The following is a 13,477-nucleotide window of genomic DNA, read 5'->3' as shown; positions in this document are numbered from 1 at the left end:
TTTTACTTTCTCTGTTTTGTTTGCGTAAACGTCCATTGATTTAACTTGAATTGATATATGCATTTGAATATGATCAATGTTTACAAAAAAATGCATGCCTAAAATGGCAATAGCAATTACGAAAAGACTTTAGGATCGAGGAGAAGGTCTAATCACGCTTTCCAATGGATCCGTTGCTAATTCTATTCCCCAACAAGAACCAGCTATTTCCCAGCAGAGGTCGGCATCATCAGACATATTGGGCATCTCTTCTGTCCCCCAGCCAGGCTTCTGTTGAACATTTCTACCATCAGACAGAAATCAAGAATCCCCCAGCTGAGACAGGGTCATCAATACAAATATCTCCGACCCGAAGACTGAGATTTGTTTCCCCAGTAGAGTCCCCTGGAAGAACGTTTCAGACACATAGTGCATTCATTACATCATTTCACATCGCATACCTACACACAATTTTCGTTCCGCATCACATTCATTACATCATTTCACGTCACATACCTACATACAATTTTCGTTCCGCATCATATACATTACATCATTTCACGTCACATACCTACATACAATTTTCGTTCCGCATCATATACATTACATCATTTCACGTCACATACCTACATACAATTTTCGTTCCGCATCATATACATTACATCATTTCATAACATATACATGTATACAATGCTCTCATTCATTCCAGACGCATAATTCACTCATTACATCATTTCACAGCCCACGCATGCATACAACATTTGCATCTCATGCATCATGACACGGCATGAAGCTAACGTTATTTTTCAGGTCAGTTATCCTCCTGACACAGTCAAAACAAAGGTCCATTCAGACGGGCATCTTTATCCATTACATTCAAGATTTAACTATATCCCTCAGATACTGCCTAGCGTACGGTATATTCCGAGGTGCAGTCTAGCGTACGACTACTTTCTTCTTCAGATACATCTTTCAGATACACTCCATGACAACATTCATTCAGACATCCTCCTAACGATGGCATCTATAAGCCCATCCCAGACATTTATTGCAAATACAGCATACACAAATACTATCAGATATAGCCTAGCGTACGGTTCATTCTGATTCAGCCCAACATATGACTCCTTCAACTCAGATACGATCTAGCGTACGATCCATTCTGACCTCCCTTCCTCAGATGCTACCTTCGGACAGGTACATTTCTGAATGGTAGTCTAGTATACGGCTACTCCCTTCCTCAGATGCTACCTTCGGACAGGTACATTTCTGAATGGTAGTCTAGTATACGGCTACTCCTTACTCAGGTGCTACCTTCGGACAGGTACATTCCTGAATAGTAGTCGGGTATACGGCTACTCCCTTGCTCAGGTGCTACCTTCGGACAGGTACATTCCTGAATGGTAGTCCGGTATACGGCTACTCCCTTGCTCAGGTGCTACCTTCGGACAGGTACATTCCTGAATGGTAGTCCGGTATACGGCTACTCCCTTGCTCAGGTGCTACCTTCGGACAGGTACATTCCTGAATGGTAGTCTAGTATATGGCTACTCCCTTGCTCAGGTGCTACCTTCGGACAGGTACATTCCTGAATGGTAGTCTGGTATATGGCTACTCACTTGCTCAGGTGCTACCTTCGGACAGGTACATTCCTGAATGGTAGTCTAGTATACGACTACTCCCTTTTCAGCAAATTCAGCCTAACTGACGGCTCATTCTGCTCAGATATGGTTTAATGTACGACCAAGTTAGACCTTCATCCCCTCAGATGCTACCTTCGGACAGGTACATTTCTGAATGGTAGTCTAGTATACGACTACTCCCTTTTCAGCAGCTTCAGCCTAACGTACGGCTCACTCTGCAACTCAGATACGATCTAGCGTACGATCCATTCTGATCTTTCATCCCCAGCAAAGTCATCCGCCTAATGAATAACTCACTCTGGTATTCAGACACGGTCTAATATACAGTCCATTCTGATCCCTTATCCCCAGCAGTATATAACATACTCTGACTCCCCAACGAAGTCAACAGCAGGATAGATGATTCACTATACGGTCTGATGTACGACCCGGTGTGACACCCATGTCTCCAGATATCGTCTAACGTACGACGCAATCTGGTAATCTCCTCATCAAGTTTCCCGGATGGCATCTCTAAGCCCATCTCCATCAAGACTAGCTCCTAATGGACAAGCGCAAATTTTTGGGGCATTCTAGTGTTCAATAATCTTTCACCTCCAGATCACGAACAACACATACCATTCTATTCTCTCGGTTCAAGAATATTGAACAGGGGCAGCTGTCATACCCCAAAATTTGCCCGTTGGTATTACAAAGCATTTTCCAAGACCCCCTGACTTGATCTGCAAGGCACTGATATCAAATGGACAAAAGCCCAGCTCACAACAGGCCTAATCCACAAGCGGCCCAAAATAGCTTGCTCGCTAGGCGAGCATTCCCTTCGCCTAGCGAATATCTCAGCATGCCACTCGCCCAGCGAAGCATCAGGTCCAGAAAAAGCCCAAACCTAGCTTGCTCGCTAGGCGAGCAATTCCTTTGCCTAGCGAAGCTTGCGAGAATTTGAATTTTTGGACCTCATTTTAAGCCCATTAGGTCACTACTACCACTACTATAAATACCTGCTCTTCTGCCACGAAAAAGAACACACAGAGAGGGACTCACCCACACGGAGACACTCACACAGAGACCCGGAGGAAACCCTAGCACCGAAACCCTGCTGATCCAAAGAGTTCAGAAGGCGGAAACCCTGAAGGCCGCTTACCCGCTCCGAAGCTACCGCCGCCCAACTCAATCCGGCTCGCCAATTCAAGGTTGCAACTCGATTTGCAAACAGGTTTGCATCATTATTATCGCTTTAGTTTCTTAATTGGCATATGATATCACTTTAGGGTCTTAATCTACATATGATTATCACTTTGTGTTCTTATTTTGCATGTGGTACCGCTTTAGTGCCTTAATTTGCATGTGATATTGTTTTGTACTCTCATTTGGCATATGGTACCACTCCACGTTCTTAATTTGTGGAGGATATTATAATTGAATTCATAAACATTTTGAAGTTTTGCATGAGAATTTAAATGTGCTTGAATATTGTGAAATTGAACCATATAATTATGTGTTGGATGCCATAAGCCATGCTGCAGGTTGAGGTCATAATGTTCTCAAATTTCAAACCCGTGGCCGCTCGCTAGCTCATCGCTAGGCGAGCCTGCAGCGAGCCTTCGCTAGGCGAAGCAGAGGCGACCGGACCAGGGGCTGCTTTGCCTTTTTGCTGCCCATTTCATGTTTACCTGATGATGATTCTGCATTATTTGGCTTAAATTTCTGACTGTTATATTTATTTTATGGGGCAATTTCCAATTGTATTTTGCCTCAATGCTCTAATCCGTGTGTTGCATGATGTAAAGGCCAGCATACTTCCAAAGAAATAACCGGCTAGGCATGCCGCTTAAGGTGTGGACATTCTTGAGGAGATGGCTTTTGGATGACCTAAGTTTAATATGGAGATTCATCTTGAATCACCAAGCTTGATTTTTAATGTATTGATTTCATTGATTTCCGGTGGACCTAATTACCTAATTGATTACGGCTATTTAATTAATTGTTAAAATCCGGACCTTAAATAAATGATATCGGACCTCTCTTTATTACCCCACGATTACAATATTACGGTCATGTCCCGCGAATATGGGGATATCCTTAGCAAAGACCCTTCGGTAAAATCATCATAGTCCCTCGGACGTTGCCTTCGAAAGCACGATTTTGTTCCTCGATGACCCTTCGGTGTAGCCTACGGTTAAATGATGATAGTCCCTTCGAATGCTAAGGTATCCTCACAACTGTTGCCTTCAATGACCAGCCGATGACCCTACGATGACCCTTCTACATCCCCAGGATAAAACTACTTACTTCTCAATAGTAAGGACAGTTTTACCCTCATAAGAATAGGAAATGCCCGGAAAGACCTCGGACAGGTACAACCCTTAATTGCTCATTCATAACAAAAAAATATACTATTCACACCTCACACATTTCAAACATCCTTTTTTAGAAAATCACCACTTAGCATACATCCGTACTAGGATCATTGCCAAGTTATATTTTTCTAAACCATTTGCAAAATTAAACGAGATAATCACTTTGTATACATTCATGCTAGAATCATTACAAAGTTAAATTCTCATTTTCAAAACCTTTTTATACATTTTTCAACCACCTTTTTCAAACTAAAAAACATAAATGATTGAGCAATTAAGAGCCCATGGATAACCATGGATACAAAGGGTGCTTACCCCTTCCCTTTGTATAAAGTACCTCCCGAACCTAAGAATCTAAATTAAGGTCTTTCCTGTTCTTTTCCGCCTTTCCTTATGAGATAAAAGAAAAGTCGGTGGCGACTCTTGCTAACCGCGACATTGCGATTAAAAATCCAATAAAGTCCAGTTCACCGTATGACACACACGTCATAACACCAAACATAATCACTAAATGCAACACAAATGCAAATGTACTCAACAACTGAATCAACATGCATGTGGTACCAAATATGAACACTTAGGTTCATCTCACTCCATGATCCCCACCATAGGATCGATTCCACTTGGAACTGAAGCACACCAAAATCGTTACCATCATCATAGGTAACGCTTCACTAATCCCCCATAATAGGATATAACTACTCGCACCCGATCCATCACAATGGGATCGAGGCTCACCAAAATCTGTTACCATCACCATAGGTAATGCTTCACTAATCCCTCATAATAGGAATTAGCTACTCGCACCCGATCCATCACCATAAGACCGAGGCTCTCTAAAAGAACCAAAGTTCAGACAACATGAATGTATGGACTCTCAACATGCAACAACAACACATACACATGGCCCCTCTTCTGATCAGACATGCCACCAACAACATAATACATATAAGCAATAACATGCATATACATAAAAATAAGAAACATCATTCCTAACAACGCCCCAACCATAGTCATGCTTAATCAATCATTTAACAACATCGTCTAAACACTTCATCATAATAGAACAACTCATGTAATCAAATACTCAGCCTATCACAATACATTCAGCCCCTAAAAACAATTTTATTAGATAGTAATGCGTGTTAGCTTTTCAACACTTCGGACGACACTCGATTTGGACTTACGGATAAAATGTTATGACCGAAACCATATTTGGATCCAATTCTGCCTCGCTGCGACAGATGAAGCGTCACGGGTATGGAGCCCGCCACCAGGGGCTCCATGGCATCCGCCATGGACCTAAACACCAGAATAATTGCATTTTTCACCATTTGAAAAATATATATAATGAAGGCACACGAAAATCAACATGAAAATCATCATATACAACAATCAATTATCATCATTCCGAATTAGAAATCAAAATACCTCATCCTAAGGAGGTTAAAGGTTCCTCAATCTATCCCTCATGTTTTAATACCTATTATAGGAGCACATCTCCCCCCTTACCTGAATTTCCAGCAAGAGATGCAATTCTCTCTTGAATTACTCTTCTTCTACCTCTAGCCAATTTTGCCTTTTCCTGTTTTGCTCTCCAATTCCACATAGTGTCAAATGGTTTCTCTAAAAACCTAATTTTCCCAAATTTTAGAATATATAGTAACCTCCTTACATTTTCCTCATTATTATTATTTCCCAAATTAATTCTAACTCCTCTTCTCTTACCATAAACTTTTCTCAATTCACACAATTGACCCAATTCCTATTTTTACCAATTTCTCTATTTATTTCTAATAATAATTAAAATGCTAACCATTCTAATGTATATTCACCTAATTAAATAAATACTCTTATTATTTAATCATTAAAATAACTCTAAATAATTCCACTAATTTTTACACCACTTAATTATTTTAATTGACTCACCCATCAATATATCAAAACACACACTACACACCTAATTCACAAATAATTCAATAAAAATTAATAATTGAAAATAGGGTGTTACAAAATATCTCATCAACCTCATTGTCACTCTCCTTAGGATTTTCGATTTGTTTTTCACTAATGGTTGTTAAAACATCCACATGTCTCTCAGGGGAGGGTCCTAGAGATGTCTGTGAAAGCATGGAGATTTGAGTCTCCAATGCCTTGTTGTGAGTCGCGAAGGACTCGATCACAATGTTTAGCTGCCTAAGGATTTCATTAGTATGAATATTTTGTTTTCTAAACTCTTTATTCTGCAGAGTTTGTGTCGCCATAAAGAGCTCCATCATAGATTCTATCCTAGAGAGAGTTTGTGTTGTAATGAAATCCTCTATTAATATTTCGAGGTCGAATTTACGGGAATCTTGCGGTTCCTCAAAATACTGAGAGTGGTAATTATAGAGATAATTTGGGTGATCCATCTACTTAGGATTAAAGTAATTGAAACAAGAGTGCCTTAGTCTATATGGTACAATAATAGAGTTACGATATTGACTAAATTGTTTCCCGACAACGGCGCCAAAAACTTGATGTGAAGTTTTCTTTCTCTTTAATGCTTTCCGCAAGTACACGAAATGTATCAGGGTAGTATAAAAGGTTGTCGAACCCACAAAGAACAATAGTCAATCTTATCGTTATCTGCGGTTGCTATGTAAATCTAAGGCTAATAAGATTTTGGTTGGTTTGAGAAAAAATGTAAAATGCTAGTGGTTTTAAAATTTAATAAACGGAGATCAAAATGTGATTTTTGATGTACCTTCAGGACTCAGATAAATATCGACACTTCGTTTTTCTTTAAAATATTTTTCTAAGGAAATATTTATTTAAAAACACTGCTCACTTTCGCACAGCCTATGTTATGCTTCGAAATCGTACAAGTCATGATGTCGCTCCACATGATACAATTTTGAAGCAATTTTTGAAAACTGACAAGTCCTTATTAATTTCTAAAACACTGTCGCTGTTTTTAGAAATTAAAAAATCCAATTTTTGTTGATCGAATACTGGTCTCACACTGTCGTGTTATTGACCAGTATTTGATTGTTTTCGCTTTCGCGCAAAATCTTTTAATTTAAAAACTAAAAATTCAGAACTTGAAAAAAAAATTAATATAAAGAATTAGTGCTGATAAAGTTTACCAAGTTCCTTTGGAACAAAGGTCCTCACATTCCGGACCCTAAAGGGTTTAGCCGAATAGATTTGACATAATATTCATACTAAATTTAATATGCATACCAAATAAATTTCTGGACAAGATAATATAATAATGATAATAAAAAAAGTAGTAGTAACAAGCATACAAACAATAAAAAACCAATACAGTACGTGTGAAGGAATTGAGTTTATGCAATTGATACTAGTAATCTACTTTAACAATCTAAAGAGTGGAAATCCAAACTAACACAACAATAAAAAATGGCTATTATAAAATTAAGACTTAAAACAGTAAAGTGAAGAAAAATAAAGGAGAAAATACGTGCGAAAAGTAACACAGTGCGAAAATTGGAAACCAAAAAATTTGAATGAAAACTTCTGAAATTAAATTGACGATAAGCTTAAACGGTGAATGATCCAAGTACAAACATAAAACTTGTAGAAGCTTAAAACTATGGTGTGTTTATTTCTCAATGTGAACAATTAAGCACTTTTACAATTAAGTGATTTATCTGCCTACTTCATACTAAGAAACTTGGATATAAACATGGATGGCGAAAACCTAGAAACTGAAGTTATATATAGTGTTCCAAAAGCTCAGAAGTCAGTCAAAATCGTGTGGGAGCAGTTGAGAAAATCATGGTGAAATGGGAGAAGACTGAGCAAGTAAGTTGCAGTTTATCTGGACATGAAGCCCATGGCGTTTGCCATGGCCTCATGTCGAACACCATGAGTGTAACATGGGGGGCGTGGCTGATGAAGGGGTCATGGCGAACGCCATGCCCCTGTGGGGACGCCATGCTCTTCAGACTTAAATTTTCTTGCTTTTCCTTCAAGGTGGGTGGCGGCGCCCCATGGGTGCCACGTCATGGTGCACGCCACAGAGATTGCTACCGGTGCATTTTCTATATTTCTTCTCCGTTTTTTTTTATCATTTTCTCTCCGCTTTCTCTTGTACCAACTCCTACTTGAAAAATACCTGAAACAAAGACAAACTACCAGTAGAACACTACATAAAAACATGGAATGGACATAAGACAAAGTAAAATGACATGTGTATCGAATCAAAATTGTGATATGTTTCATGGTTATCAGAGATATAAATAGAGATAATTTGTTTTAAAATAGAAAATATTGGAATAATTTTTTATATAATCATGTAAAATGGATAAAATCCTGCTAAGTGAGACAAGTTGCCCAATTTTCTAATCATCAATAGATTAGACACAACAAAGTTATATCCATATAAAATTGACAAAATTGATGAAATGTTGCATATGTTGAATGCTTTATGAATTTAAATTGAAGGAGTGCAAATAAAGTATTAGAATGTCTTGATATAGGCAATAACATGACCAACAAAGATATACTTTCTATGAATCTCAACCATCAACCTTTTTTATCAATGAGGAATGTCTAAACCTCCATCCAGAGTTCCATGCGGGCAGTCAAATAAACTTATTTATTAATTCATTAGTAGTTTCTTTGGCAAGACTGCAACAACAAATAAGTATAGCCATATACAAAATTCAAAGTGAAATTCACCACTTGCTAGAAAAAGATTTTCGACCAAGCAATTATCTAAAACAAATACAACACGTGGTAACAAGATGGTTTCAATTGGATACAATTTAACTAAAATCTAATTGTGGTTCTGTTTATGAACCTCTAAGCCTACAGCCTAAACTTCCTTGATTCTTAAGTATAGACTTAGCAACTCTTAATCCATATGCAAATATGTAACAAAAGAGATAATATGTACGGTGAAAGCTGCCAAAATATATAGAATCTTTGAACATCAACAAAATTGCAAACTCAATGAAATGAAACTAAATTGAAATCATGAAATAATGAAAACTTTAAATAACATAACCTTTAATTTTTTTTTTTTATAGAAAAACCAAATAACATATATAATATGGAAAATGAAATAATCTAAATCTGAATTACAATCAATAACAATGGATATTAAGTTGAAAATCAAATATCTAATCATTGAAAAAACAGAAATGAAGTTTGGAGGTTAGGTAATAGTGACTATGCAGTGGGCAATCCCAAGATAATGGAGTCGTTTTGGTAAGAGGGTTATGAACCGACGCCGGTCGAATTAGAGAGGAACATGCCTTTGAGTAGAATCCCTGCCGCCTAAATTTTAGAGGATTTGCACGACTTAGGGTTTCAAAGTGTTCTTATTCTTCTTTATTTTATTTTATTTTTGATAAAAGGTGTTTTTATTCAAGATATGTTTTTTCAACTAGTGTGTAAGAAAATAAAATTAAAGAAACTAAATAAAAAAAATTGGATTAAAATAAAATAAAATAAAAAGAAATTAAAAATAACCAAATAATTTGTATTTGCTGTTATAACTGCCCAAATGTGCAGTTTAGAATTATTAATTGAAATATTGGTAATATTGACGGTTAAAAGCATCATAATCTACCAATAACAGCGGCGTTTTATAAATCTCCAACAATTCACGTTAATAGTGGCAGTTAAGCTAAACCGCCTTAAATAAACCACCATAATTCTCCCGTTTTACTATAGTGATAATTAGGAATTGTTACTTAGAGACTAACGTGATAAGTTGTCTAGCATGATAGTACAATTGGCCTGATAAGTTGTCTAGCATGACAGCACAATTGGCCTGAGGAATCCAGGAATTTATGCTTATACTAGTGAGTTCACGTAAAGGGATTGGGTGTAACGATAGAGTTAGACTGTCGTGTGACTCTATAGTCATTGAATGTTAACGTGCGTTTTATCAATCAAATAAAAATAGGAGATTCTGATAATTAGACTTGATCACCTTTATCATCATTGTTATAAAAAAATATTTCTTGTGTTTTCGACCAAACAATCCTGAAAAAAATCCCATTTATTATTTTTACTTACATCGCACAACATTCCTTTTTCTAAATTCATAATCCATGTGAAGACGGGTTTATTTTATTACTTTGAATGTAGGGGAAATACTATAGGTATAACAGATTGACATATTATGTCAACCGGTTACATTTACCTACGGTGAGTTTTGTTTGACAAATATAAATGGATGTAATCGGTTACACTATTATGTCGAGTGGGTACATGTATGAGAACTACTCTTTTTATCTTAACAATTATCCCTCAAGTTATCTGATTTAAAGATAAACATTGCATAAATTGCCAATACCGTGAAATTTTTTTATAAAAAAATATGCTTAATAAAAAAATATATTATGAAAAAGGTTGTTATAACATTTATCAATATTAAAAAAATAATCTAATTAATAATATGAATATTATAATATTAAATAATAATATATTTAGTTATAACCAATTAAATAAAAATGATAAACACTCGGATAATCTTAATTTTTTTAAAAATACATACCTATTATTCAATTGTCGAAAAACACATCATTTTTATAATTAATTTTAAATAATTTTTATTTAAAAACATCCCTTATACTCAAATAAGACTTATTATACTTGAGAATTTACTAATAAAAATATCATAATAACTTAATTTCAACAATATTCTGTTTTCTCTCGAAAAACATTATATCTTGAATAATGTTAATATTTTAATATGAACACTATTAAATTTATTTATTATATAAGCTGTTGTTTTGTTAATTATATATAGTGTTAAATATGCAAACTAAGAAAGTACCATTGTTTTTAATTGAAAGTACCCAATTATACTTAGGTTTTGTTTTTATATAGTGTTTACTTATTATACTTAGTTTTTTTTTCTTTTCAAGAGAGTACTTGTACTGTACCACCGTATTGTTTAAAAGAAAAAAACAAACAAACTTTTTGTTATCAAATAAAACAAACTTCCGTTGAAAAGAAAACAAACTTGTTGACATACAATTTGAATTTAAAAACAACAAACTTTTATATTACGGAAAGAAACTTTAAAGTCACTAATCCTGTTCCACACCTAATCGCTATATATTGGTGCTCTCTTCTCTATAATAACTCATTCTCACTCTACGCTCTTCTTCAAAAACACTTTCAGCTCTTTCTCTAGCTAAGTTTCGGCATGGCTCAACAACAACAGTTACGCAATGTAGATCGTAAAATATGGAAAGAATTTGCAGGAAGTTCTTTCACAGTTCCGAAACTCCATTCTAAAGTTTATTATTTTCCTTTTGGTCATTTGGAACACTCTCCTATAACCCTTAGCACTCAAACACTCTCCCTCCTCCGCCCATTCATTCTTTGCACTGTCTCCTCTGTTGATTTCCTGGCAGATCCTGAAACTGATCAAATCTTTGCAAAACTACTCCTCACTCCAGTTCTTGACTCAACTATTGTTGTTCCTGTCGAGGCTTCTACTGAAGAAGACAATGGTGACGATCATGTTGTTTCCTGTGCCAAGACTCTGACTAATTCTGATGCTAACAATGGAGGTGCATTCTCTGTACCTCGGGCCTGTGCCAAATCCATCTTTCCGCCTCTTGACTTCGCAACTCCATTTCCTTCTCAACAACTCTCCGTCACAGATGTTTGCGGTGTTGTATGGACCTTTTGCCTCGTCTATCGCGGGAATCCCAAGCGATACCTGTTCACCACCGGCTGGAGTGCATTTGTTGACAAGAAGCAACTCGTCGGCGGGGATACCATTGTTTTCATTAAAAACTCAGCTAGAAAGATATTTGTTGGAATTCGTCGAAAAAATATGTTTGCCGCTGCTATTAAAATAACAGAAAAAACAGTTATGAATGCAGTAGAATTGGCTGGGAAGAACACACCATTTGAAGTAGTGTGTTATGCAACGGTTGATGGTTTTGATTTTGTGGTGGGAGATAAAGTTGTGGAGGATGCAATGAAGTTTGATTGGAATCCTGGAATGAGAGTCACACACACAGTTAAGGGATGCTCAATTTTTCATGGGACAATATCTGCCATCTTTCCGTCTAAATCTCATCCATGGCGCATGCTAGAGGTAAATAAATACTCAGTCTAAAGATTCTTCATGTTCAGTAGAATTTTTAGTTTGGTTACAATACTATTAATCGATAAGAAACTGATTTTTAGATACAAAATCATATATTTTAAATTATTGACATTGAATTAATATTATTTTCATCTCACATCTCATTCTTATAGGTTGAATGGGATGAACCCGAAGTCTCGGAGAATTTAAAGCATATAAGTCCGTGGCATGTTGAACCTGATTTTAGCATACCTGAACTACATCAATTACTCCCCTCAACAAAACGAATAAGAGTTGCTCAAAGGGTTGACTTATTAAGTGATACCGAAAACATTTCTTCTATTTCAATGGAACCCTTGAACCAAACACTGTTGAATTTTGATGGCATCCCGGGAGTCAGGCAAAATCATTTTCCTGGATCCATTTCCTCCAACTCTTTGAAAGATACTTCATTTGAGAAAATTTCAATGGAAGGGTTAGACAATATGTCAATCGAGCTAAACACTACAAGTCATAAATCTGATAATCATAGTATTTTGAACTACTCTGGAGCAAACTTAACTGATATCCACAACACCAACACTGAAAAACCTATGTCTGATTTTATAATATTATTTGGTCAGATTGTGCGCCCGGCTAAAAAAAGTTTGGATGATTCTGCTATTAACTTAATTGATGGTCGTGAGAAGCGAAATGAAGTTGAAGATAATGTCAAATCTGTTGAGAAAAAATAGCTCAACAAAATTTTAGAAAATAGATAAGTAGCTAATAAGATGAATAATTGGTGTATTAAAATTTTGCTCTACATATTATCTCATTTGTACTTCATAGGTTTCAAAATTGAAATATGGTTTAAATTTAGAGATTTGATTGAAATTAAAGTAATGCATGACTATGTTCATATATCAAGTACCATGCCACGTCCAATTATTTGACTTTGTAGAAATCAAGTTTGGAAAGAATGTTCCCAACACCGTAAACCATAGCTTCTCTTATTGACAAATCACTTAATTTTTTAGTTTTCCTTTAATCGGTAATTCACGAATCATCTTCATTTGGCATATTTTGTCGTTCTTATCATAGAAAATAAGTTGAGGCTTTGGAAGGTTTGTAACTCAATCAACAGGAGATTAAAACGTGGCTTTAAACTTGCATACTGTAAAGTTCCTAATTATTTTATTTTTTAATAAGCAATGATCTCATTCAATAAACGGAAAAACGAGTACAGGGGTACTCGAAACACTTACAAGCAACCAAATCAACCCGTTGATAATAAACAAGACAATGAAGAGGAGCATCAATCGAAAAAACTAAACGAAAAAGAGAAGTTATTTGCAACACTAAGCCCATCCCAAGATGAGACCTTTATTCTCGACAGCATTCATCAAACTTCAGAAAACTTCCTTTAAACAAAACTCCATTACGCA

At 36.0% G+C, this 13,477-nt stretch overlaps 1 protein-coding gene across 1 annotated transcript; it reads left to right on the top strand.

Annotated features, from left to right (window-relative positions):
- Positions 1 to 11,112: 11,112 nt before the first annotated feature.
- Positions 11,113 to 12,784, top strand: LOC127121973 (auxin response factor 17). Its single transcript, XM_051052393.1, has 2 exons — positions 11,113 to 12,059; positions 12,224 to 12,784. The coding sequence occupies exons 1-2, from the start codon at positions 11,154 to 11,156 to the stop codon at positions 12,782 to 12,784; spliced, it is 1,467 nt and encodes a 488-aa protein (XP_050908350.1). The 5' UTR covers positions 11,113 to 11,153.
- The last annotated feature ends 693 nt before the right edge of the window (positions 12,785 to 13,477 follow it).

Source organism: Lathyrus oleraceus, chromosome 2 (assembly GCF_024323335.1).
Source record: "Lathyrus oleraceus cultivar Zhongwan6 chromosome 2, CAAS_Psat_ZW6_1.0, whole genome shotgun sequence".
NCBI classification, from domain to species: Eukaryota; Viridiplantae; Streptophyta; class Magnoliopsida; order Fabales; family Fabaceae; genus Lathyrus; species Lathyrus oleraceus.
This window is presented reverse-complemented; position numbering and strand designations above follow the sequence as displayed.